General features: G+C 36.6%; 2 protein-coding genes and 2 pseudogenes across 4 annotated transcripts; 1 reads left to right on the top strand and 3 right to left on the bottom strand.

The window, feature by feature from the left end:
• Positions 1-301: 301 nt before the first annotated feature.
• On the top strand, positions 302-1,242 carry LOC147298329 (B-cell receptor-associated protein 31-like protein). The gene is made up of 2 exons (XM_086229560.1): positions 302-614; positions 910-1,242. Exons 1-2 carry the CDS (start codon positions 332-334, stop codon positions 1,089-1,091), a joined length of 465 nt encoding a protein of 154 aa, XP_086085686.1. The 5' UTR covers positions 302-331; the 3' UTR covers positions 1,092-1,242.
• Positions 1,243-4,063: 2,821 nt separating this feature from the next.
• LOC147298330 (mitogen-activated protein kinase kinase kinase 18 pseudogene) lies at positions 4,064-5,571 on the bottom strand (annotated as a pseudogene).
• Positions 5,572-8,279: 2,708 nt separating this feature from the next.
• On the bottom strand, positions 8,280-13,061 carry LOC147298331 (aspartic proteinase A1-like). 2 transcript variants are annotated; one of them, XM_086235058.1, is made up of 14 exons: positions 12,920-13,061; positions 11,905-12,281; positions 11,732-11,792; positions 11,506-11,600; positions 11,316-11,428; positions 11,024-11,192; positions 10,884-10,923; positions 10,729-10,793; positions 9,945-10,058; positions 9,760-9,824; positions 9,414-9,570; positions 9,216-9,335; positions 8,807-8,895; positions 8,280-8,598 (listed from the first exon to the last, which is right to left on the bottom strand). In XM_086235058.1, exons 2-14 carry the CDS (start codon positions 12,274-12,276, stop codon positions 8,514-8,516), a joined length of 1,545 nt encoding a protein of 514 aa, XP_086091184.1. In that variant the 5' UTR covers positions 12,277-12,281; positions 12,920-13,061; the 3' UTR covers positions 8,280-8,513. The 2 variants fall into 2 exon arrangements, with proteins under 2 accessions (XP_086091184.1, XP_086091193.1); XM_086235067.1 differs by having other exon boundaries at positions 12,786-12,923.
• A 2,110-nt stretch (positions 13,062-15,171) lies between these two features.
• Positions 15,172-18,198, bottom strand: LOC147298332 (putative WRKY transcription factor 31; annotated as a pseudogene). The gene is made up of 6 exons (XR_015121681.1): positions 17,736-18,198; positions 17,531-17,635; positions 17,259-17,426; positions 16,612-17,010; positions 16,046-16,159; positions 15,172-15,962 (listed from the first exon to the last, which is right to left on the bottom strand). The product of XR_015121681.1 is annotated as a putative WRKY transcription factor 31 (transcript).
• Positions 18,199-25,513: the final 7,315 nt, after the last annotated feature.

Raw genomic sequence — 25,513 nt, forward strand, 5'->3', positions numbered from 1 at the left:
CTTGGACATAGTTGATATGAAATGTTATTAGTACAAAAGGCAAATGGAAATTTGCATGGTGTTCCTAATTAGGCAAAGAGACATATATAACAAGGTTCTCCTAGGGAACATGACGAAGTTATTCCATCCCTGCCTCATGAGGTCATGGGAAGTATAATTCTTTGATCAAACCCATAAGTTAGGAAAAGCAAGCTAGCTTTTGAACCTTAGAAGCAGAGACAAAAAGATACCAAGAAAAAACAAAAACCCATAAATTTCACCCCCCATTGTTTTTCACAACTTAAACATTCAACATCTTTTCAAAGTCACTTTCATATCTCAGAAGGCAATTATGATTCAAATTTTGTTCATACTTGTGTTGGCCGAAATGGCATTGATTTTGAGCCTTCTGTTTCGAACTCCTCTAAGGAAGTTGGTGATCATGGGGCTGGACCGGTCGAAGCAAGGACGGGGGCCATTGGTGGCGAAGAGCGTGGGAGGAACCATTCTGGTGTTTTTTAGCTCAGCCATATATGGTGTTTTTAGTGTCCACAAACGTTCAAGGGATGCAGGCTTTGTCAATCCAACTGATGAAGTTCTTATGGCACATCGTCTCCTAGAGGTATCTCTTATAGGTGAGCACTATATATTCATAATTATCCATTGATCATTAAAATTGTCGAAAATTGTAGTAGTAAGCCGCTCATCTCAATTGATCATTATATGTATCATCTCTCTAATTAAAAATATATCATTACAAACATATATATTGGATATATAATTTGTCACGCATTTTTCTTATCTTTATCATTTATATAACTTGTCACCTGTAAATTATGTCATTAACTTTCTCTTATATATTTTGACACAACTTATAATAAGATGCATAAAGTTGTGTAGTTGGTGAATTAACTTTGATTACGTACACAGGATTTTCCCTATTCCTGGCGCTGATGATAGATCGACTCCACTACTACATCAAAGAGCTCTATGTACTTAGAAAATGTGTACACGGAGTAAAGCAACTCCAAAAGGACGCTGATCAGCAGAGCCAGAGGAAAAGCAGCGCTGCCACTACTGCACAAGACGCTACTACTGCACAAGACAAATAACAAGACAACACACACACACATATATATATATATAGATTAATTAAGCAGCACTGCTACCAAATTAATGAGAATAAGAATTAAAGAGAATGGATGGCCTCTTGTAAATAACATATATGTGCACAAAGTGATTGGCCATCCTCATGTGTTGGGTTCTTTACTATGTCCTTTTCTAAATCTATATACATGCAGATTCTTCATTTTCTGATTATGGTTAAGAGTTAAGACCTAATTAAGTTGGGGTTGCTAAAAATTTGGGTTACATAAACAAGAATGATTCCACAAACACCTAATCCAATTAGGCCCTGTTTGTTTGACCTGAATGCTAGAATAGAAATATTAATCATATCCTTTTCCTTACTATGTGGATTGTGGAATGGAATAGCTTTTAAAATTCTAAGCGTTTGGAACAAGTTAGGAATAAACAAAGGATGATTTCATCTTTCGGAAAAAAACATATCAAACACCAACCCAAATTTATTTTAAGGCAAAATTAAGAATATGTGTTAGTAGTACAAACACACCCTCGAGGAGTGTTATGGACTACAACACAAAGCATAATATAAGTAATTGCTAAAATAAAATGAGTTGTGTGAAATTTTCTCTCATTGCTCTGCAATCAACGTTCCAAATTAAGTGATCATCTCCTCTTTGTAATGCTTCCTAGCACGGGACATAGAAATATAGAATAAGACCACTTAGATCAGAATACTATTCTAAAATTTTACTAGCCGATCCATTTATCTCTCCATTTTGCTGGGCTGCATTAGTTAGCTCCTCCAAAAACTAATGTGTTGGGAGTCGGCTGATCGGCCCAAGAGCACTTTTAAAAGCCCAAAGGAAGTTAAATGACTCAAACGGGACCCAAGGGCCCTGAATGATCTAAACCAAATGGCTACGGTTTTTCAGTGATAGTGCGACCTCTGAAATATTGCTTTATTTTAAATAAAATTTACATTTTTAAAATAAATAACACACATAACAGTATAGCACTATTGTATATTGGATGATTATATTATCCGCGTGGTATGATCGCCCCTTTCAAAAAAAAAAATTCACAAGACTGTCTAATCAATGAACCAAATGAAGATGTAGTACGAAAACAGTAATATTACTTCACGAAATTGGCACACCAAATAATGTTTCGGTACACCATACCCATGTTAGAATCTTGTTCGTAACAAATTGAATAAGTCCAAATTTAAATAAATATGATACTGTCATATTATTTGGTAAAACGAAATTTGATGAGTATAGCGTTGATCTTCGGATTAAAAAAAAAAATGTTATTGTATGAGAGATTTGCCCATACGGCTGCTAGATGTAAACAAGTGGGTTGCCACTTGCCAATATCAGGTGAAGCTAGCAACTGGAATCCATCAAAAAGTGGATTGACTTTGCAATAGTAACAATGTAACAATACCTTTGAGTACATATATAATTGATATTTCACAATTTGCGTACAATGACCGCACCCTGCTTTGTTTGTCTTTTAGGCTCATAGAAGTCTTTGTTGGCCTTTCAATAAAACAAAAACTTGGATTAGGTAGAAAGAGAGAGAGAGGGAAAAGGTGAGAACCCACCTTGTTGACCCTCCCAGTGGCCTTTCTTTGCCAAGTCTTCTTCTGCTTTTGTTTTTTAGGCCAAGAAGCCAAGTCCTTGTTTAGGTACGATCAAAGGAAGATTCATTCATTCATTGGATGGAGACAAGATGTCACGTTTTAAATTGGTTGACTTTGTTTAAAGTCTCTACACTTAACCCTTTACAGTTAGTTGACTTTGTTTAAAGTCTTCTCATTCAGCCCTTCAGAATTTTTATTTTTTATTTTTCAAAAAAAAAAAACCCTTCAAAATTCTTTCCCCACTATGGTAGTACACATTTGCTTCAGCACTTGAAAAGGAAAGATGCAATGGACTAAAAAGTGCAGTGCTAATAGTGTCATCTTACTTCTTAACTAATTATAGGATGTGATAGTTGATGTATCAATTAATTACCAGTCATAATACTAATTGATATGAAAACTTCACCGTATAATGTTGTACGAAAATAAAACAATATAAACTATATACGTAATGTGATCAACAAATATGATCACAAAATATAATTAGTATAATTCACCTACCCATGATAGAATGGGAGGGGGGAACAAACTAGTTGACCCTCCAAGTGCCTAACAAAAGTCTCATTTGTTCACACATGAAGGTTCAGTAGAGAGAAAAATGAACATGGAAATTAATTAAATAAATTGACTTGTGTACCAAGTCAACTTATGAGACTTGAAATAAGCTCCTCTAGTCTCCCCTCCCCCAAGTTGGCTGCTGACGCACTGGCAAAAACTAAAAAGGAACAAGTTCAAAGTTCCTAAAAGAAATGAGATCATAGATCAATTCAATTCAATATTGGCTCCTCACACACTGTAAATGGCTATATGTATTTAACCCTTCACATGCATGTCAGTAAGAGGCCCAATGCGCACATGATACTGTCGTTTTGATTACAATATTTGAACAAAATGCAGCCCCCGAAGTTATTTAATTGAAGCGCATATGTTGGTCATGATGCAAACAAAAAGGGTGGGCTAGCTTGCAAAATTTAGGTGAAGATAATTAAACTAATGCAATCTTTCTAGGATTAAAGAGACAGCTGGTTTTTTTTTTCCTTTCCCATCCTTTGGCTAAGACAAGAGATATCTGCTCTTGATTTGTGTAGAGAGACGGCAAAAGATGCCAAAGGTTGTGAAAATACATGCAGATCCAGATTATGGGTATGCTTAATTAACCCAGCATGACATATAATTATAATGGCAATCACATTTTGATACTCCAAATTAGTATGAGCTCCCAATTCTACTATCATGAGATTCGGATAAGTGATTTTATGCTCTCAACTTTAAATATATTAAGTAAATTGCATCGTAATTTTTAAGATAAAATCTTACACTTTAACGCATTCAAAATAATTAAGTTAGATAATATCAGTGTAACATGAGCACATGCAGTTGTTTAAATTCAAAAGTTGTAGCCCTTGTAAACACAAAATAGACAAGAAATAACAGAAATGTAGCCTCCATTACTTGGCCTGCAAAATGAAAACAATAATGGCGACACTGAGAGTGAACAAAATGAAAATTCTTATTATCTGTTTCAAAATCAAAATTGTTTGATACAAAAGAATCTCCTGTTACACCATATGCCATAAGAAAACCTCTCACATCACTACCAATAGTACTGTTAAATTCTAATTCAAAAGCAAATTCCTCATCACACATTGAACTGTCAAGATTTAGCTCCTCATGGACAATTGAAGCCACATTTGATGCAGTTGCAGCCAAAGGCATAACATTGTTGTTATTCACAAGGTTTTGGGTATCCTCAGCACCATTGCTTCTAACAGTGAGCCAATTCTCATCCCATTCCCAATTGGGTACATTTGACACTGTAGAAAACGTACCTCCAAATCCAATCAACCTCTTGATCCTTTCTGATGGAGAATTTGAACACAGACCTTGATGAGATTGCTTCTGAGGACTTTCAAAGACTTCAATTGAATCCCAAAGGCCTTGATCCAACACACTAATAGGAGAGCTCATAGTGTTCAACTCCTTGACTTGCTCTGTATCATTAGACCCCAAGTCTTGAACAAATGGATGTTCAAGAAGCTCTTTAGCTGTCCACCTCTCTCTTGGATCTTTCATCAAACACTTGCTCAAGAAATCCTTGGCCTTGCCCGAAAGCTGACTCGGAAACTCCGGCAAGTCACCGGAGAATCCAATCCGGTAAAGAGCCGACACCGGGTCACTTATCTCCGGCCAAGGGCTGCCACCAGTGGCCATTTCAATGACTGTGCACCCGAGAGCCCATATGTCAGCTTCAAACCCCTGCTCTTCTCCACGTGCAACCTCCGGCGCCATGAAAACCGGTGTACCGGAAAAAGTACTCGGTGGCGGCGTGGCAGCTGAATCTTCCTCCCCAGAGACTTTTTGCACCAATTTAGCACAACCCAGATCAGCAATTTTGACACTACTCAATTCTGTCACCAAAATGTTTTGGCTCTTAATGTCACAATGTGCCAATCCAAACCCATGAAGGTACTCCAAGCCTTTCACAATCTGGTGGGTGTACAATTGAATCATGTGCTCCTCAAGCTGCCCTCCACGCCTTCGAATCGCATCGAAAAGTGTGCCGCCGGGCACGTACTCCATGCAGAGATTGTACACATGCATATTGTTTTCCATGCTAACATTGCAGCCCATGTACTTAACTACATGGGGGGAGCTTAGCTTGGACAGAAAACACTGTTCTTTCTGCAAGAACAATGAGTGAGAGAGCTCAGTGGACTTCACCGCGAAGCGTTCACCGGAGATGGCAGTGGCTAGTGAGACGGTGGCAGTGGAGCCGCGGCCAATGGTTGGTCCTCTGGTCCACTCCATGGGATAGAGAGAGCACAGAGAAGAGAATGGGTTTTATGGCTTGTTGAGGTTTTGAGTTTTGGACAGTTTTCGTTGAAATGGTGCTAACTATGTCACATTTTTATATGTGACTTTGGACCGTTGGTTGGGTTTTGGAGGTCGAAAAAGTAAAAAACAAAAGCTTAAAATAAGATTCTTATTATTTCTTTCTTAGCTCAAAGTTTAAGCTGTTAACCCTATCTTTGAATCGAGCCACGTGGCAAAAGGAAGGGAGTTTGACTGCTCTGGCCGTCTGGGAGCGCAGTTACTTAGGCTCCTAATAAAGACGCCCACATGCTGACACATGAAAGCACATGCCAAGATTACGGTTTTAAGAGGAGATTATGGGGAATATGCTTCATTTTGGGAAGTGATTTTGCGGCGCCAAAAGCACTTAATCCAGATACATTGTCTTTCAACGCGGTTTTTGAATATTTATTCTTGGTGTGAACTGTGAAATGTGAATGAAACTATTGGACTATTACTTAGTAAACTTACGTATGAGAATGAGTTCACACTTCACACCATAAACAATAGATTAATGGTAGACCTAACTTTCTTTATGTGGCACAACAGTTTGTGATTAGTGAATTACATCTTGAGTTTCCTCCAGTTTTTGTGGTAGGTCAACAATTTTGGATTGACATAAAATTTCTGTAATATTCACATTAATCAATGGTTGACAGTCGGTTATATGTACGTGAGCGACTGATGCTAGCATTTGTTTAAATAGACTATATGAATCTATATAACACATAACTTATTTTATCGATCTAAATTCTTAAAAATAAAGTAAAAATATGACAAATTTAAGATAAATTAGTTGTATCATTGTATGCCATTCGGATTCAAACTTTAGAATTTCCGTGATGACCTCATGAAAGAGTCATGCAGTATTGCAGTCTTTGAGTGGTGGCTCATTGTGGTCTCAATTCAACGCTAGCAGATTTCTTTTTGTACCTCTAGAAACTTGTGAGTGAAATCAGCACTATACTTGTCAACGTGAAATTGAAGATTCATGTACTACACTACAGAACTAGCTAGGTATATGTATATTATCAGGTTGAGGCAGATACGCGTAATGTGACCCTTGTGGAAAGGTCCATAACTAAACTAGGACCTTACCTTTTGAAGGAAGGAATCTAAGCTAAAGCCAAAGAAGATGATAACGTACTAAAGAAGAGATTCTAATCCAACTCAAGTAAAAAATTTGATTCAAACTTGATTCTTTTGGGCTGAATAAGCATTAATGCTAATTTTAAAAGGGTGATCTTTCGTACAAGTTTGTCTATGTTAAAAATTCGTATGTCATGTAAACAAATTAAATAATATTTTAAAATCTAAATCTTAAATCAAATTGTTAAAAAGTAAACTCATTGATCCAAAAATTAAAAAAGTGTGACGCACTAAAATTCTGAATTCTTCATTCCTTGCATTCCAACATTCTCAATTTGAATTTCCCATCTTCATTAATTTTTGTTGGTGAAACAAAATGACATGATGGAATTTAATTGAATAGCTTCAAGGGTTATGTCGGTGCCCAGACAAGTGTGGCTGCAGCTGAGGCCAAGCATTGAACACATCTTCTTTACAGCTACGAGCACACACGCAGTGACCAGAGAGCCACAAGCCAAGCTAAGCCTTCCCCACTTGCCTGCGTCCTTTCCCCTTTTTCTCTATCAATCCGTTGGTGAAAAGGGACCAACCACCCAACCCATATTGGGCACTTTGCTCATTTGAATCTTGAATACAGCTCAATTAGGCAATGTAAATGCTCAAAGCTTAGCTGCATTCACATTCATCCCCATCCCATGCATATTCTCCAAGTCAATGGAAAATTCCTTTTTTGTAATAATCAACTAAGAGACTGCATCTTAGTCACATCTTTGCGTGGTCTAGAAGCAACCAAATCACTTTAGGAATAAGCTAGGTTTGCTAGCTGTATGTACAGGCTTAACATGAGGAGGCTTGTGAGTTGTGACTTCACAGTTCAAAACAGACACACACACACACACACACAAAATGAATGCTTACACGTGTATAAATTTTCTGTGGTTGGTGTTGGTGAAAGAAGGACAAGGCCTTGCTGTATAAATTCATTACGTACTCCTGGAAATTCAGACACTCCATGTGAAGATCACCACTCAATACTCACAGATTTATCACATTCACCAACATGAATTCAAATTATCTCATACCAGCATAACTCGCATCTCATACCATTACCAGCCCATGTGATTTCAATTTTGGCTTTCATTCCCCCCAACCGATTTACAGCTTCCCCAAATTCGTCATAAATTCCATGAATTCATTCTTTGGTTTCTTCTTTTTCTTTTTATAGAAAAAGTCAACCGCAAAGAGAATAAACAAAACCAAACAATGAAACACACAAAAATACAAACCCAAATCTGATGGATCAGTGAAGTTCGATCACTAACTATTAATCTAGTGATTCTTTTTCTATCCCGATTTATATCTCAACATTGAGACATGATTCTAATTTCTTTTACACATATATTGGCCATATATATATATATATATATAGGAAAAAAAGTCCAGGAATGATTTCAAATTGAGCATCAGGTCAACCTAAAATCTTGCACATCCGCATAAGGCATCATATAATCTTGAGCAATCAAGGGCTGGAAATTAAGATCCACCCAAGATCAACCTACAATCAGACATTCTACAGACACGTGTAAACAAGTCCACCATTCAAGCTCACAGAACTAAAGCTGTAGAGTATATACAACACTCTGAATTCATAGTATATTGTGACAGTTGGGAAAGACCCATTTTCTTAGTTTAAGTGCAATGTTGAAAATACATTCGATTACGCCACACTGACATATTTACATGCAAAGATCATTCACAGTGTACTTGCAGTACTAGGATAGGATGTTTTGAAAATCCACAACGTAAAAGTAGCCATTATAGATGGGCAATGACAAACTGAACATTAGGAGCTAAGATTTCTCTATGCAGCCTCAGCAAATCCAATTCTCAGGTTTCCATAGTCGAACACAGTATGGTAGCGACCCATGAACACATCCCCCAGAATCCTGCCGCAATAACAAATATTAGTGAGGACTTTCAAGTTATGCTCTTTCTTGCCAACAAGGAATAAGATAATTAAGTAACCAACAAACTTCACCAACAGTCGGTACACATTCTATTGGAAAAACAATAGGATCTACCACCACAATGATCTTGACCCCAATGAATATAAAACCAAAAAGAGCATAGAACTAAACAGAAAGTCGATTATACCAGAGAGGTCCGCGTGGAGGTGGGACATCCAAAGCAGTAAATCCACTAATGCATTGTGCTACTTCTCCCTCACCTACTTTGAGCACATACTGATTTCCATCAAAAAGAAAAAGAAATATATTAGTAATGCAGTAAACTAAATGGCCCATAATGCTTTGAATACTAAAGACAAGGTCAGAACACATCCATGCTCATAACTTGAGATATCACAATATGAAAAGGATAAATTTTCACATATTGCTAATAACATGCTTTTCTGACTCTCTGCACAAGCAGAAACTGAAATTTTTATTTTTATTTTTGATTGAACTCTTAGTATCAGGTGGAATGCAAGGAATAACACAAGACACATTGTCAAACAATCAGAAGTGTCAGAACACTGTAAGCATATCGACACACTATGCAGTACCTCCTCAGGGGCAAGATCAAATGTTTGTCCACCAATTGTAAAGGAAACATTAGGCATGGAAGACAGACTGCCACAATCAACTGAAGATTCTCCCATTGGGCTAGGCAGCCGATCACAGAGCTGCAAATACAACCCAGAGCATGAGCAAGCCAAAAAACTGCAACCTAAGAAAGATATCAGATGGAAGGGTTACTTCACCTCATTCACATATTCAAGTATCCGTTCCTGTGTTTGATTCTGCTTGAGCTGGTTTTGCATCCATACAACCGTCATCTCACAAGCAGAACACGTTGCATCTGATAAGCCACCAGATGCCTTGTGAGTGTTCTCATCCACAACACTCTCAATTCCGATGCTGACCACAATCACATTTGCAAAAAATAAATAAATAAATAAATTTCATGACTAGTGCAATAAATAAACATGTATGACGAACTGATTGCATACATAATTGCATAAACAAATAAATGTATAACAAAGTTAGCCATGTTATTGTTATAAGGTTCAAAGCAAACATAGTTCAATCAAATGAATTGAGTCCAACCTTACACCATGAGTCCCATCAAATGTGCACAAACCAATCTGAGAGCAGATTTTCTGTGGTTGGTCCTGCAACAATAAAATAATAATAACAGTTGTTTAAAAATCAACAAGTAGGTATAAAATTCTCTTAAGTAGTTTTGAAAACCAAATGGTTAACTGGCTTTACATAAGATCAGGGAGTAGTACCTTGGCTAAAATCATCTCAATTATGGTCTCTCCATATTGTGAAACTACAGTCTTGCATTCTTGACTTACAACCCCAGAAGCTCCAATGGCATGATTGAGTTCGGTAATAATAGTCTGTAAATGATATAAAAAGCACAATCAATAAAAAATAAATAATCAACATGTAAGAATGCACATGTAACATGTTGAACTGTCAAACAAGGACCACACTCAGGTGTTGCGTCAACCACTAAAATTAGAGTCAGTAAAGACCTTATACATTCTGCTAAGGAAATAAGGAGCAAATAAGCAAAACAACCAAAAGGTAGTGAAAAATAATTCATTTTCCTCTCCTCCAAAGAATGATCAATAAGAAGCAATGACTGCTGCAGTACCAGCTGAAAACCCAGGATTCCATATGTTGCCATTGCAAAACAGAGTGATTAGCAGAATAAAATTTTGCATGGATTGTAGAGAAAACAACAATAGACCATGATAGAAAAGATAAAAGCAAAAAATACATTATGCATCAAGGAAGACAGAGTGTAAGAAATAGACATCACCAGTTCTCTTATTTTTAAGTTTGGTAATATAGTTGATTGTTAGTCATAAATATAGCAACATTGGATGAAAAGTTGTATGGACAAAAAAGAATGCATCCATATACTATGACGTACAAAATAACAAACAGCAAGAAAAAAAATAGGCGTAGGAACTTAAAACAAATTCTGGAACCATCTAGTTAAAAGAAATAAATTGAGGATGTTTGACTCCAGAATTGAAAAAAATACACAAAGAAACACACCGTTGGGCCAACCAACAGAGAGGTTCCAGAATCAGCAATTGCTGAACAGCCACCAGCACAGAATCCTGAAATATGTATGCTTAAGTTAGAATGGAAGCTGATAAAAGTATATGAAACAATATACCAAAAGCAAACTCACAAAATATTTTGCTTACCAGTTGTTTTACCATCAATCATAACATCACCCATGTCAAACTGCAAACAAAAGCAACAGTATAGACTACATTAGAAAACCTCGCCAAACATATAAGTAATTATGGATATTCAAAGCACAATGGAAGTTTGGAACACCAACCTGCCAATAGCCTTTCTGCGTAACAGGAACATATGTGTGCTGTCCCTTGTAATGATTAGCATCCACTCCACCAAAAACAATTTCACCTCCTTCTTCTTCATCATCATTACGGTTAAACCAGAATGAGAAAACTGGTTCCTTAACAAGACCCTGCTTGACCATGTTGTACCTACAGAACTCCTAAAGTTAGAAAGGTCGGAAAATGAAATCTCTGAAATTCCTATGCCATACACAACCTACAAGATTAAAACAAAGCAGGAACTCATAATAACAGCATAGAAGAACAAAATACCACACAGGTACAGCATTTCCAACTGAAATCTCTTGAAATCCAAGTCCAAGTATGCCATCAAATTTGGCTACCAAGAATGTGATGCCGGGCTCCTTGGTTGCCTCAATAAATTCCTGCAAAAAACCACCTGTATCAGTTAAGGGAAACCACCAACAAGAAGTTCAATATGTATGACCATGTTCAGATTTACCTGATCTTTGACCACAAGGTCACCAACTTGCACATGGTCTTCACTGAAGAACCCAGAAATAGCTCCAGTTCCATATTGGATGGCTGCAGGTTTACCTGCACAATGGAAGAAACCAGAATATCCTCTCTTGTCATAAATAGGAATGTTCCTCCAACGAATACATGCATATACACATTAATTAAAAAGTTAAAATATTATAAGATAGAACATGATGACAGAAACAAACCATTTTTGCTGTAGGTGCTTGAACTGCTTGATTTATATTTTGGATGTAAATAGCATGCAATCTGCAATCATATGCAAAATAGTTACATTGTCTCCTATCTAACAACATGAAAAGAGGAAATTTAGCTATAACTACCATATAAATGATAAACAGATCCAAGAAAAGAAACTCACCGAGAAATAACACTTAGAAGAAGGCACCCACAAATTTGAACTGCCAGTATCAAATATCACAGTGAACTTCTGAGCGGGAGTGCCAATACCAATCTCACCAAAGTATTGAGCATCCATGTAATTCTTGAGAGCAACAATATCAGTGTCCTGGTCATCTGCCAAATTTCCACGAACATTATATTTTCGGAGTGCAGCTCTCAGAGCCCCTCCTTCCTTGGAATCAATGTGGGCGGCAACCCGGTTATTTTGATCAAATTTCCTCTTTTTGAGTCCAATCCGGAGCAACCCATCATTGGATGCAGCAAAAACCAAAGGAAACAGGAGCAAGCATAGAAAGAGTGCGGCTGTAACAGACTCAAGTTTGGTTCCCATGTTAACTGCATGAACAAGAATTCATTTTCTTAAGTGGAGCAGAAAAAAACCCATCAATCAAGAATAACACAATCACAAATTCATTAAAATGATTCCTCGCATGAACTTTGTGCATACACACTACACCGGTAATTGTAAATACATACACCTATACATGCACTGCACTCGCAAACTTATCTTCCAGTAGGTATATAATTTGGACATAGTAATCTTGAGTAATAATCAGACATAAACCAAGTCAACACTGTGTAACACTAACACTTTTCATTTTATTTTATTTTTTTTCATTTTTCTTTCTTTAGAAAAAAAGGGCAAAAATTCAGGTAAGCTCGATTAAATAAGCTCATATTCCTGATAATAAAAACTATAAAATAAATTACATAAACCATGGGTAGCGATCGATTACTCCACTTATGTAAGGTTCCAATTTCCTAATGTCCTAGAAATGAAATTTCTACGATCCTTGACTTAAACGATAAAACAAAATCCGTAATACAAAATCTAGATACCTGTCGATCACAAACAGATGGAGCTGTGATCTGAAACGAAGCTAGGGTTTCCGATTGAAAAAGAAGGAAATGAATTGATAAAAATACGGAGAAAATTATGAAATTAAAAATAGAAAGAGATGAAATTGACTCACTGTTGGCGCGGAGACGGATGAGATAGTGATGCGTTTTCCAACTAACTTTTGGGGTGGGGAGGACTATATTAGATATTTGTATCGCCTTGGTTTTTTAAAAGCTGACAGCAATCAAGCTCTACCGTACACGTGTACTTGATGACTCATCCATTCCGTCCAAAGTAGAGTATATCCTTTGCTTTCCCAAGAAGAGACCAACAAGAAAAAAGAATAAAGACAAATGAGGTATGGTTTAGTGTGGTGGAGACTAAAATAAGACGAAGCTGAACTTTCGATCTCATCCTTACATCATAACTCAAGGTCACGTTAGCTTTTTTCAGTTTAGTGAGAAGGGCCACAGGCCCAACAAACAAAAGAAACAACACACAAATAGCTTGCTACCCTTGGCCCAAATCTATGCTAAACCTCAAACCAATATAAGGCCCAAATTTTAGCATCCATCACTAAGTCAATTCTCAAATCTTCAGATCATCCAAGCTTTCAGTCTCTAGAACGAGTTATTGGTCTAGTTGTATTTTATTTACAGATATTGAAAAACGTTCCAAGTTCAAATCTCTCTTTCCGTTAATAAAAATAAAATAAAATAAGCTTCCAATCCCTTTAATTCTTATGCATTTGACTAGTTAAGACTAAAAATCAAGTAGAGAATGATATTGCCGCTAGCTATTGGTGTGGATCGAGTTGCTCTTCACTTTGTTGAGAGAAGTCCTGGATTTAAAGCTCTCTCCTAAGAAAAAAAATAGACTCACATAGGTTTAAAATTTGTTATTTTATTGTTTTATGCTTTTGTCTCTTAGGCTTCGTTTGTTACGCTCGACTGTGGTGGACTGAACTATTCTTATGGTTAAGCTGGACTGTGTTGGACTGGAGTAAGCTAGACTAAATGTAATTCTATGTTTGATGATGTGTCGGATTATAAAACTGGATAAGCCAAATATTACTGTCTTAATTAACTTTATATATTTAATTTTAGGGAAAACTTAATTACAAAAAAAAAAAAATAATTATAAAAAATAAAGCTAAAACTAAAATACTTATAAAAAAAAATAATGTTATACTTACCACATTTCTTATACCACATTCTTATACCATCTCACGTGTCATTACTTTATTGGACAGAGTTTTTCTTTTTCTTTTTGGGTTTTTATTTTTATTTTTTAGTATCCAATGTATGAATGCCATGTAAGTTGCCACATAAGGTGGTATGAAATTATGGTATAAAAATGTGGTATACCTAGCACTACTGCTGACCATCCCCACCTCACCCCACCTCTCTCCCCTCTCCTATCCCCTTTGCCCCATCTATATATCTTTCTCTCTTTCTCTCTCTCTCTCTCTCATTGAAACTAATTGCATCCCACAATCAAATCAAATACAATTGATCCAATTGACTCACATAGATACAGAATAAAGGAAACCTACACAGCATCAAAGCCAGAAAACACATTCAACCATGCAATCCAAATGAAATTTCCAAATCCAGATCAGCAATCAAAAAACCAAAGCCATGAATTCAGAACATGATGTACATCTCTCCAAAAAATAAAAAACCCAATAGATCAATTCAACTTCCAAGCCAAGTTGGCCCAGAGAGAGAGGGATGAGGGAAAGAGAGTACGAGAGAAGAGAAATGATAGATTTGCACAGAAACAACGAAGAGATCGTAGATGGGGAAAGAGGAAAAATTATTTTTATAACTGCTATATTGATACATGGTATAACCAGTCTATTTGTTATAATATGAGTGGATGTTATTAACACTATACCCTACTAATATAAACACATTGTCCAGTAATACCCTTACACGTTGGATTGGTTATACCACGTGGCGGTATATCGGTTATACCCTATAATTTTTCGGGAAAGAGAGAGCGAGAGCGAGAGAGCGGGAGGGATTGAGAAATACAAGATCGCAAATGAACAGAAACAGAAAAGGGCTAAGCCCATGTTATTTAGCACTGCACTTCAACAGAGTGTTATACAAGAAAGGCTAAGCCCGTTTTAAGTGAAGCGGGTTTATGTAGTCCCACTTAAACTAATACTGGGTGGTACCAAACACGAAATAACTGTGTTATTTAACACAATACCCTTTACTCCCGTGTAACAAACGGGGCCTTAGAGGCTTAAATTCATAGGAAAAGTATGATGCAGTTTTAAATTCAATCATAAACTATGTATCTTGAATTTGTAAATGATTGTACAAATAAAGCAGATATTTGTACAGCGGTCATTAATTAAGTTTCATGCTTAATTGCGTTAGTAAATTTCATTTTTCTAGTGCCATTAAGATCTTTGATCTGATGGGGAGTTGAATTTGTTAATCATTCCTTTCACAGATTTATGTCCATTCATGGTATATCTCATTTCAAATCTTGACCATACATGTACCTCAACAAAATAAGGTGGCAAATGTGATATATAGTCTTGAATTCCACATTGGTAAATGGTAATGTATCGGGGAGATCTTGTACTAGTAATATTACTGCTGTTGGCATTGTTTGAATTAATGAACATTGCCAATGATAGAGGTAATGGCCGCCACTAGAGCCGCTGTGAAATTTGGGTCAGCTGTGATGGCCGCAGTGGCTGCACTGACCTTGTCAGCATCCGAACCCTGAAAGCTGCTATGGAGCAGTGAAAACTTAGATTGGCTGCAAAGGGCTTGACCCAAAACTTGTGGCATGGACGACAAGATATTATTCAGAGAAAAGCTTGTAGAAGAAAGGTTTGGTAGTTGTCCCTGCAGTACTGGCAATAGCTCTGAGGAGTTACTGGGAGTGCGAGTGAGGTCCAATGTGACAGTTGGGAATGGGGCTGAGGCTGAGAGTGTGGCGAAGCTTGGTGTGCAAGGCAGTGCAGTTCTTGCAAAGAAGCTGTTTGAGTTTATGAGCCCATCAATACTCGGCATTGACCCTGATAGAAGCATTGATGCTGCTGCTGATGTGGTCGATGCCATTGCCATTGCAGCAGGAGGGAGTGGATGGTTGTGGTGCCCTTCGTATGTTGTTATGAGTATCGTTCGGTCTTCTGCGCATCTCTGTACCTATTATTAGGAGATCGAGATTTAATTAATATGTTATGTTATTAGATTATTAATTGCAGAAGAAAAACAAAAACAGCATGTACCTGTTTGCGAACTGGACAACTAATTCCCATGGTACAACGATAGTAAGCTCGAGGGGATGGGTTTCCTTTCGCCATTTTTTGACCATACTTTCTCCATTGGCATCCATCGGATATCTGCAAGAATTTAATATGATGAATCAAATCGACTGTTTTGGGTAACATGGGTGGTGGTTAGCAGAATGCTAACTACTAGTCAATTGACTTTCTGCAAATGGGAAATGAAGAATAAGAGAGAGAGAGAGAGAGAGAGAGTGTGTGTGTGTGTAATCAAGCTTTGAAACGTAATTTGTAGACTTCTATAGCATGGTGTTTTTTTATTCCATTTTCCTGTTTGTAGAAAGAACATCCTTCTAAATTATAGTATTGTAATACCCAAACACATTTCATTAAAAAAACTTTTCCCAATTGAAGACTGGAAATACATTATATTGGGTAGTTATGTTGCCAATTACTAGTGAGACTTCAAATTCAAACATAGTTTTATCTGATTCATATATAGTTCTAATTGACAGTTTAAGAACATAATATGTGTATGATAAATAAGAGAACTAACTACTAGTACTTACCATGGGCGCTTCACATCGTGCTCGAACAGAAACACGGGCTTTTTTAATCATCGACATGGTTTCTGCGGTTTGCTCTACGTCTCTAGGATTCAACTTAGAGACTTTCTTAGGAACCCATATTCCAGCTGCAAATTCATGATCTGGGCTTTCTTCTCCCCCAGTAGTACTTCTTCCACCATCCCTATGAATAGTACTACTCTTGCACTCCATTGACTCAATGATGTCGTTTCGAGGCGAACCAGAACAATCTTGGGATCTACCTTCCAAAGAACAGTGTGAGAGTTCATCTTTCTCAATGATATTTGCAGCAGCCCTGCCCATATCCATAAATTGCCTAGGAAGAATATTGACCCCGTTGATCATCTGCTTCTGATCTTCTAGTAATGATCCATTTATCATCTAAACAAACATAGATATATGAGAGAAAGTGGCTAAATTAGAACTAGAAATTAAACTACACTAATTAATGTTGAGATCTTTCATTAAAATAGTATACATGTTTGACGATGTGGGTATAGTTAAATTGGAAGAATATGGGTAAATATGGTGGTGTGTGGTTGGACTCATCAACCGGCCTAAGTGCAACAATATAGTCAAGGAATTAATGTAATTAATTAAAGTAAAATCATGTACGTACATCTACATACCTTGTGTTGATCTTCAGCAGTTTCAGGCTTTTGATTTTGTTGGCGTTGCACGAGTTCCACAACATGCACTTGTAATGACTGGTAATTACTCTTGATCTGATTGATCATGCCTTTTAAACGCTGATTTTCTACATTCATACGGCCCAACTCAGCCTGAAGAACTGCTAACTGCACCCAAAACGTACTTCTCCATGAATTAATGACCCAATTAAATAAAACTACAAATTAACAAACAAAAAACACTGCCAATATTAATATTTCTATGTGTATACCTCATTTTTTCTTTGCTTGTCTTCCATGTTATGGGACGATGTTCCATCATCCATAGATGACTTGTCGCTGCTGGTGTATGTTGTTGTAAGAAGATTCAAACCAATCTATAATAATAATGACCAAAAAACAAAAACCCAATAACATTAAAAGTGATCAGTTGGGTATAAAGCAATTTGAATAAGCTTAGATAGTAGTTTTGCATACATTTACATCCATGCCATCGTCGTCATCACGTTGATCACCCTCTTCTTTAACTTCAACAACCCTTTGATGATGATGATGATCTCTGGATTCTTTGAAAGAACCCCTATGATCAGCAAAGAAGTCCAACTCATCCACCACCCGTTTCCCGTCAGCCGTCGCCGGAGAAACATGCTCGATTCTGATCGAATCACTAGAGGTTTCCATGATCTAGCTATATGGTTATGTGTGTAAGAATGAGAATTGTATGTTTAATTTGGTTAATTATGATTTGTATGAGTGCATATATGAAAGATGTACGTGTAAGGTTTTGGTCAGGGCAGTCGTGCTGGTTTGTCCATAAATATTTGTTAGGGGAGAAGTGGGTATGAAGATCGAGAGAGAGAAACAAGGAAGGAGAAAGGCTAGTGAAGTTTGAAGTCTTATAGATCGAGGTGCAACAGACTCGGCTTTAAAAGGGTTTGGAACTTTGGACTAAGACCAACAAAACAATATTGTCAAAATGACTCATCTTATAGTTAGAGAGAGAGAGAGATTGGAGTGAGGTCAGAATACCGTCAGGTGGTGCGTCAACACACCACGTGGCATGACATTCTCAAGAGAGAGAAGGTTTAGAGTGTTAAAAAAAATGTTCCATCTGTATTTTTTTTTCTTGGCCAGGCGTTCCATCTGTACTTAATCATACGTATTGTTAACATTATATATTCTTTTAGTTTCAATTTTCTTGTTATATGTATAAAATAACATAAGAAATGGAGATCGAGAGAAGGTTAATTAAAAACAGGGTGGTAATTATGTATTAGTTTTAAATTTACTCATATGAGCTTAGGAAATAAGCGTTGAGTAAGCGAGCATCTGTTTGCAATAAGCCAATAATCGTTAGATTGCAGTGTTAATTAAATTCATTTTATTAACATTATAATGATCGAAAAATATTTTAATTTTTGTTTTAAAGCTCGTCTACAGCCTGGACTCATATGGCAAAGATTTACAATATTCTAATGAATATAGAAAAAGAAATTAGTCGGATATAAGAGTTAAATGCATGATGATGTGAATTTTCCTTCCTTTTATTGGGTTTGTTGGGGGAATATCCATGCTATTTTCACACCCAAAAAAGCCAAAACTCATGGTAAATTGGTTGAAAATTTGGTAGTTTAATTTGTTGGAGAGAGATGGGGTGTGTTGTCTGTCAAAGAAAGAAGTGAGTTTGACTGATTCCATATATGCCTTGGGCCTATTGGCCCGGCGCAATCCATGTGCACAAAGAGAAAGAGGCAGAGTCAACGATAAAGACGGCCAGGCAGATCAGGCAGGCAGAAGCTCCCTCCTATTTTGTTTGACCGCCCACGTTTTAGATCCAATAAAGGCAAGCTCTTGTAATTTATTATTTCAATTATATATATATGTCATTATCTATTCATGTTGAATGTGATTTGACTTAGTGGGATATGTGAAATGAAAGCTAGTTTCAAGCCTTCGACCGATTAAATTGATTTGGTTTGTGAATTTAGGTAAAAATTAATGGAATGAATTTAGACGTGTTTATTCCTAAATATGATCTCTAATTGTCAACGTAGCTTGTTCTTAATAGTGATTGATTTTATGGATTATTAACAATATTAAACTCATGAGATTATATATGTGTAAGGATAAAATTACGTATTGTTCAATCTTTCTTCACCAGTATGTTTCATTTAGAAAATGATGTCTCAATCTCTCAACTCTCAAGTTCTTTAATTAACTTGATGAATATATTAATTTGATCACCTCTTGCATGTATATTGACAAAGTAGCACAACATTGCATCATCATCCAAATGAAGTCAAAACTACAAAATTAAAGACGTAACTTGATATATATGCCCATCACGTATTATTACCTTATCTCTTTTAGTCACGACCTTCTCACTTTTTCTATCTTGATTCTTAATTGCCTCGATCGATCAGCCCCATAACTAAAATGAATATTGTTCAAAAATCACGGAAAAGTTAAAAGTTATCTTCTGGCTTCTGAGACTATAACACTATCAATATCATTCATGTTGTCTCTGTGAATCTGAGACCACATGCCATTTGCAAATTGCAGCAGACTTATTAGACCCTTGAATTCTTGTAATACATATAGCTAATTTCATTAATTTTTGAACAAATAAATCTTTATTTTTGTTTATATCCCATGTGTCTAAATAGAGTACATGCATTTAGTTCTGCATGCATATATGGCTAGTGTGAAACCTTTTAATAAATATTGATGACTGCGTGCATGGTTTAGGCACCGTTTAATAGGTTGGTGATCAGAAGTCACTTCTCCATTTAAAGCAAGATTAATATGAATTAATGTACATGTACAGTACTGTACAGGAAATTGATTGATAAATTCAAAGGTACTATATGAAAATCATAAAATACGATCGAATTTGATACCTTTACTACTAATTGCAAATAGGTACTTGACTCTCGATCGCACCACCTTAGGTCTGACTTAGAAATATGGGCTAACCTATATGTACATGCTTAATTAAGAATTATTTGTTTAAGGGTCTAGGGGATTAATTAGTTGGCCAAGCTTAATTGCTCAAAAGTCCTAAATTGTAGGCAGACAGTTAAGATCCGCAGTGCTCATAATTATTTTGGACAAATTAAGTTTTTTTCTTGCAAAACATATCCGGAGTGTTATATTATCAGTTAAAAGCCAATTAGCACCGTTGAATAGGTGAAATTGTATCTAAATGAATGATCTCGATCGTTTGATAGTTTAACAACATATATAATATGTAAAGTGAATAAGACACCTTAATTTGATATTTAGAGGTCAAAACTCGTAACATAATACCTTATAAAACCATTATCATCTTCATTATTTGTTTAGTCCATGTAAATGTGAAACAAGCGAAAAAATAATAATAATATATAATTGGCTTGTCTTGATTGCTTCATTTAATCTTTAATTTGACAAGAAATATATTATACCTTTACACGTTGACAAATGACACAAGAAATTAAGTTTTGGCATCCTCTGAAAAATTCACGCCATGCATAGTCACAATGTTACATGAGACATGCACACAAGCATTTACTAATTAATGTCCACCTAGGCAGCATGCTTATTGCTTGGTGCACTATACTTCCTGTTGCATGAAATCAACCCAACACTACGTACAAAGAAAGATCGGCGAGGACAAATATTAGTGACAAACTAAAACTTCATGGCCGGCCAAGACTAACAAACCATATTAGATTATCATGTGCAAATGGTTGCCACTTGCCAGGCGTCTACAATTAATATAAGATGTTTTTATTGTCAGATTTTTATTCAACTATTAATTATGTTGATTTTATATGAATTGAATGTGATCTAAATATACAGTTCACTAGTTAACATAAATATCTTATATCGTGTCTTATATATATGGTATTGCGACTAATAAACAATTATATGCATGCTGTAATTGATCCTTGTAAACGGTTCGAATCGATACAAAACGACTCATGTAGGCCCCAACAAGGTCATACCTCAACATAAATAAATTGAGATATACCTTAATATATAGAAAGAGCCTGATCGATATATATATATGCCAAGGTTTTTTGGATTATATATATATCCTATATATTAGTACATATCTGAGTTATATGTGATGACTTTGAAAAGGTCACTAAATGCGTCTATTATATATATAACAAACAAACCATTCAGTGCAGCTACTCAAACGTCAACTACATCATTCCAATCAAAACTAAATTTTAATGGCAAAAACCTCTAAAGGGTTGAAATCTTGACTAAACCTATTATTCTTTTTTGAGCTTAACCCTATTTTATAAACAAGAATCTTGTTTACCAAATGAAAACAAAAATAATGATAATAATATGAGAGACCGTGTACGTTGACATAAGATCAATATTCAGATCGAGTGGCAATTACTTGCATAGAAATTCACAAAGTGGAAATGAAATTGGGGGGCCCAAAGTTAGGTCGAATATTAAAGAAAGAAAGTTTATAGAGCTTGAAAAAAGATGTAGTGACGACGGTGGAATTTATTAAGACAGCATGGAGAGAGCTGAAAATTAACATTGAAGAAAAAGACTAAACTATGATAACTTTGATAGTGAAATTAACATTTATGGATATATAGGAGGGACAAGGCCTTTGGACCAAGGTGGTGCATGTGTGACTAAAATTAAGAGGCTCCTTGTGGGTTGGATTACCCAAATTAATTAATAAGAGTTGCATTTGTGTCAAAGCAAACATAACTCATAGTGAACTATATTTGAAAAAAAAAAAAAAAAAAAAAAAAAAGAGTCTAAGACTAGTGAAGTAGTGAAGGTTTATAAGGCCATGTGTAACGAGGAAAACAACCACGATCCATTTCTTGTCATATCTAAGATTTTAGTTAGGGTAAACTTTAGATATGATGAGTAATCATTTTTAGAATATGAAGTAATTGTTGGCTTACATTAATAGTTAATTTTTTATAATGGTAATAAACCAACAAAGTTTAACATGGTATTAGAACAGTTATACTTACTACATAGTGGCCAAAAAAAAAAAAATACTTACTACATAACGGTTTGGTATAGTCTATGTACATACATCAAGCAAAAATACAAGGGTGTTTAAGCAAAAGTACCATATATATCCCAAATAATAAAATTAAAAATCAAGCAAAAATAAGTAGAGATAAAACAAGTAGAGGATCTTTAAGATGTGCATATGCAAAAACTAAACAATCAAAATTTTCAATATTAATTCATTTGCTTCGACATCACCCCAAAATACAAGGTTCTTTTTTTAATTAGTGTAGTTTAATTGATGAAGGGTCTCTGCTGGTAGGTGTGAGGGGTCAGCCCCACCCCCACAGCTTCAAACTATTAACAACTCGAAGACTCCCACCCTACAATGAACTCCACCAAGTGCATATGGAGCAGCAGCTAGAGCTAGCTAGGTAAGGTGGTCACACACAATTAATTTCCATATATGAAAATAAGGCTCAATAATATCACATTTTTGAACATGGAAAGGGACTAAAACTAAACACCACCACATGGAAATTAATTAAGTAATTTGTGGCTAGCTTTGTGTTTAGCAAACAGTACTTGTAATTAACTAGAATTCCAAACTTTTCATACATTAAATTTTAGGCGGGATAATTTTAGTAAAAGGACTCATATTATACATATTGTCGTAGTTAAGGATGCGACATTCACTTTGTTCCAATTAAGGATTTCAAACTTTCTATTTGGCTCAATTAAGGGTTTTCGATCAAAAATACCAATTTTAAAGGGAGCAAAAACATCTCTTTACCTAAAAAATTATAAACAATAAAAATAAAACTAAATGAATCTTTAAAAAAAAAAAAAAAATCTACAAACCCTTCCACACCCACACCCAAGCCCAACCCTCCCCACCCCCACCTCCACCTCCACCTCCACCTCCACCTCCACCTCCACCTCTTCCCTTCTCCAGTCAGCGGCAGTCCTTACTGCCGGCAACCCAGGCTCGACAAGAACTACTCCACCATCTCCTCCCACAAATTCGATCATCGACGACATCAACAGTGGTATCTCGCTGTCTCTTTCTTCTTGTTTTTTTAAATGGATTTTGTGTGTATGGTTTGGTGGAAAAAAAAAAGAATGGGAATTTGGGGTGAAGTTGCAGAGAAAGAGTGTTTAGGGAAGAGGGAGAAGCCAATGCGGGGGAGGGGGTTGCCAACGCGAAGGCCAGGGTCGCCGGCGGTAAGGGACGAGCTAACCAGAGAAAGAAGGAGGTAGGGGTGGGGAGGGTCGGGCCTGGGGGTTCAGGGGGAGGGGTGGAGGGAGCTAGGTGGGCAGGCAGAGAGAAAGATTGGAGAGGCAGAGAGATGAAAGAGAAAGTGAGACAGGGAAAGAAAGGAGATATGCGGGGCTGGGTGGGAGAAGGTGGGTCGGGGTTAGAGGGAGGGGGTGGGCGGGCAGAGAGAAAGCTAAGAGAGGAGAGGCAGAGAGAGATGAGAGAGAAAGTGAGGCAAAGAGAGGAGATGGGCGAGGCTGGGTAGGGGAAGGTGGGTCGGGGCTGGGAATTCTGGGGGATGGGGTAAGGGGAGTTGGGTGGGCAGGCAGAGAGAAAGAGAGAAGAGGCAGAGAGATATGAGAGAGAAAGTGAGGTAGAGAAAAAGAGGAGATAGGTGGGGCTGGATGGGGGAAGGTGGGTCAGGGTTGGGGGGAGGAGGAGGGGGTGGGCAGGCAGAGAGGAGAGGCATAGAGAGATGAGAGAGAAAGTGAGGCAGAGAGAGAAGAGATGAGCGAGGCTGGGTGGAGGAAGGTAGGTCGGGGTTGGGAGTTCTGGGGGATGGGTAGGGGGAGCTGGGTGGGCGGGTAGAGAGAAATGAGAGAAAAAGTGAGGCAAAAAGAGAGAAGATGGACGGGGCTGGGTGGGGGAAGGTCGGGGGTAGGGTGTGGGAGGGTTTATGGATTTTTTTTACGAATATTTTTATTTTTTAATAAGTGTTTATAATTAGTTTTATTTTTTAAATAAAAAGACATTTTCGCCCCTCAAAATTGGTATTTTTAATCGAAAATCCTTAATTGAATCAAACAAAAAGTTTGAGATCTTTAATTAGAACAAAGTGGATGTGGTATGCTTAATTGCGACAAGGGGTATAGTTAGACTACTTTTGCTAAAATTATCTCATTTTAGGCCATGCTAGTCAATTATATATATATATATATATAAGTCTCTATTAATTAGATTAGACTAGCGCCCAGTTTAGATTAATAGACTAATAGAGTAGTAGAATTCCTTATCTTCTGCTTAATTACAGTTAGTTTGCCTTGCTTTTTAGTGGAGCCATATATCCTTGGTTTACCATTAGGCTAATAAAGTAAGAAAGATTAGTTAGGACTATTGACCTTCTCACCACTGGTTAATTAATACCTCTTTCCTGCTTACTAGTAGCTAGCTAGCTAGGCAACTACCAGTCTACCACTCTGGTCCTGTGTTTGACAAATGAAGATGACCTTTTTAATTTCTTTCCTTAGTTCATTCTTTTCCTAATAGAGCTCTACTGTGAGCCTGTGACCTTTTTTGTTTTCCTTTTTTATTTGGGAGGGGGCCAGAGGGGGAATCTAATTAATTTGAGTCAAGTCTCTCAATGTGCAACGGTGAAGTCTTATGAAGTAGCAATAGTCAATAGAGATTTTGGTGATTAAGCATCAATAATTTATGCAGTCCTAGAAAGACCGTCGCATCAAATGTTTTATAGCCATTAGAAAATGGTGGGAGCTAGATACAAAGTCATTCAACTACTGAATTGGTACTAACAGTTGGCATCAATAAACTACAACCAGTCAAACCAGAGAGTGGTTCCTTCACAAAAGCATTGCATGCATAGTATTGCAATGGAGAATAAAATGATCGAGTACGTATTAGATGAAACATCTTCAATCATTAAGGAGAAGTGACTTGCATGTTTTCGGATAATTCTGCTCGAGCGCCTAACAGGACTAACAACCTCTTCATCTCTGCGTCGCTGTAGAACCAACAAAAGCACAAACCATATATATATTAGAAACAATTTCAATATGTTGGATGTAGGTTTATGAATGTAAAGTAGGAATTAATGAGCTAATATACTCACATTCTTGATTCGTATTTAAATTACAAACAAAGCAGCGAGCAGACTTATCAATTATATTATATATAGCTAGTTTTATTAATTCTGTAGAAATAATAACTCTTTTTTTCCGTTTCTATATATCCCAATTCCCATGCATATATATACATGCATGTATCTAAATTGAGG

This window comes from Dryas octopetala, chromosome 1 (genome assembly GCF_963921425.1).
Source record: "Dryas octopetala chromosome 1, drDryOcto1.1, whole genome shotgun sequence".
NCBI classification, from domain to species: domain Eukaryota; kingdom Viridiplantae; phylum Streptophyta; class Magnoliopsida; order Rosales; family Rosaceae; genus Dryas; species Dryas octopetala.

Coding starts and splice junctions, on each gene's coding strand:
- LOC147298329 (XM_086229560.1), top strand. CDS start 332: ATGATTCAAATTTTGTTCATACTTGTGTTGGCCGAAATGGCATTGATT. Junction 615..909: donor CCTAGAGGTATCTCTTATAG/GTGAGCACTATA, acceptor TTACGTACACAG/GATTTTCCCTATTCCTGGCG.
- LOC147298331 (XM_086235058.1), bottom strand. CDS start 12,276: ATGGGAACCAAACTTGAGTCTGTTACAGCCGCACTCTTTCTATGCTTG. Junction 11,193..11,315: donor GGAAATGCTGTACCTGTGTG/GTATTTTGTTCT, acceptor GGAGTTCTGTAG/GTACAACATGGTCAAGCAGG. Junction 9,336..9,413: donor TACTTGAATATGTGAATGAG/GTGAAGTAACCC, acceptor TTGTATTTGCAG/CTCTGTGATCGGCTGCCTAG.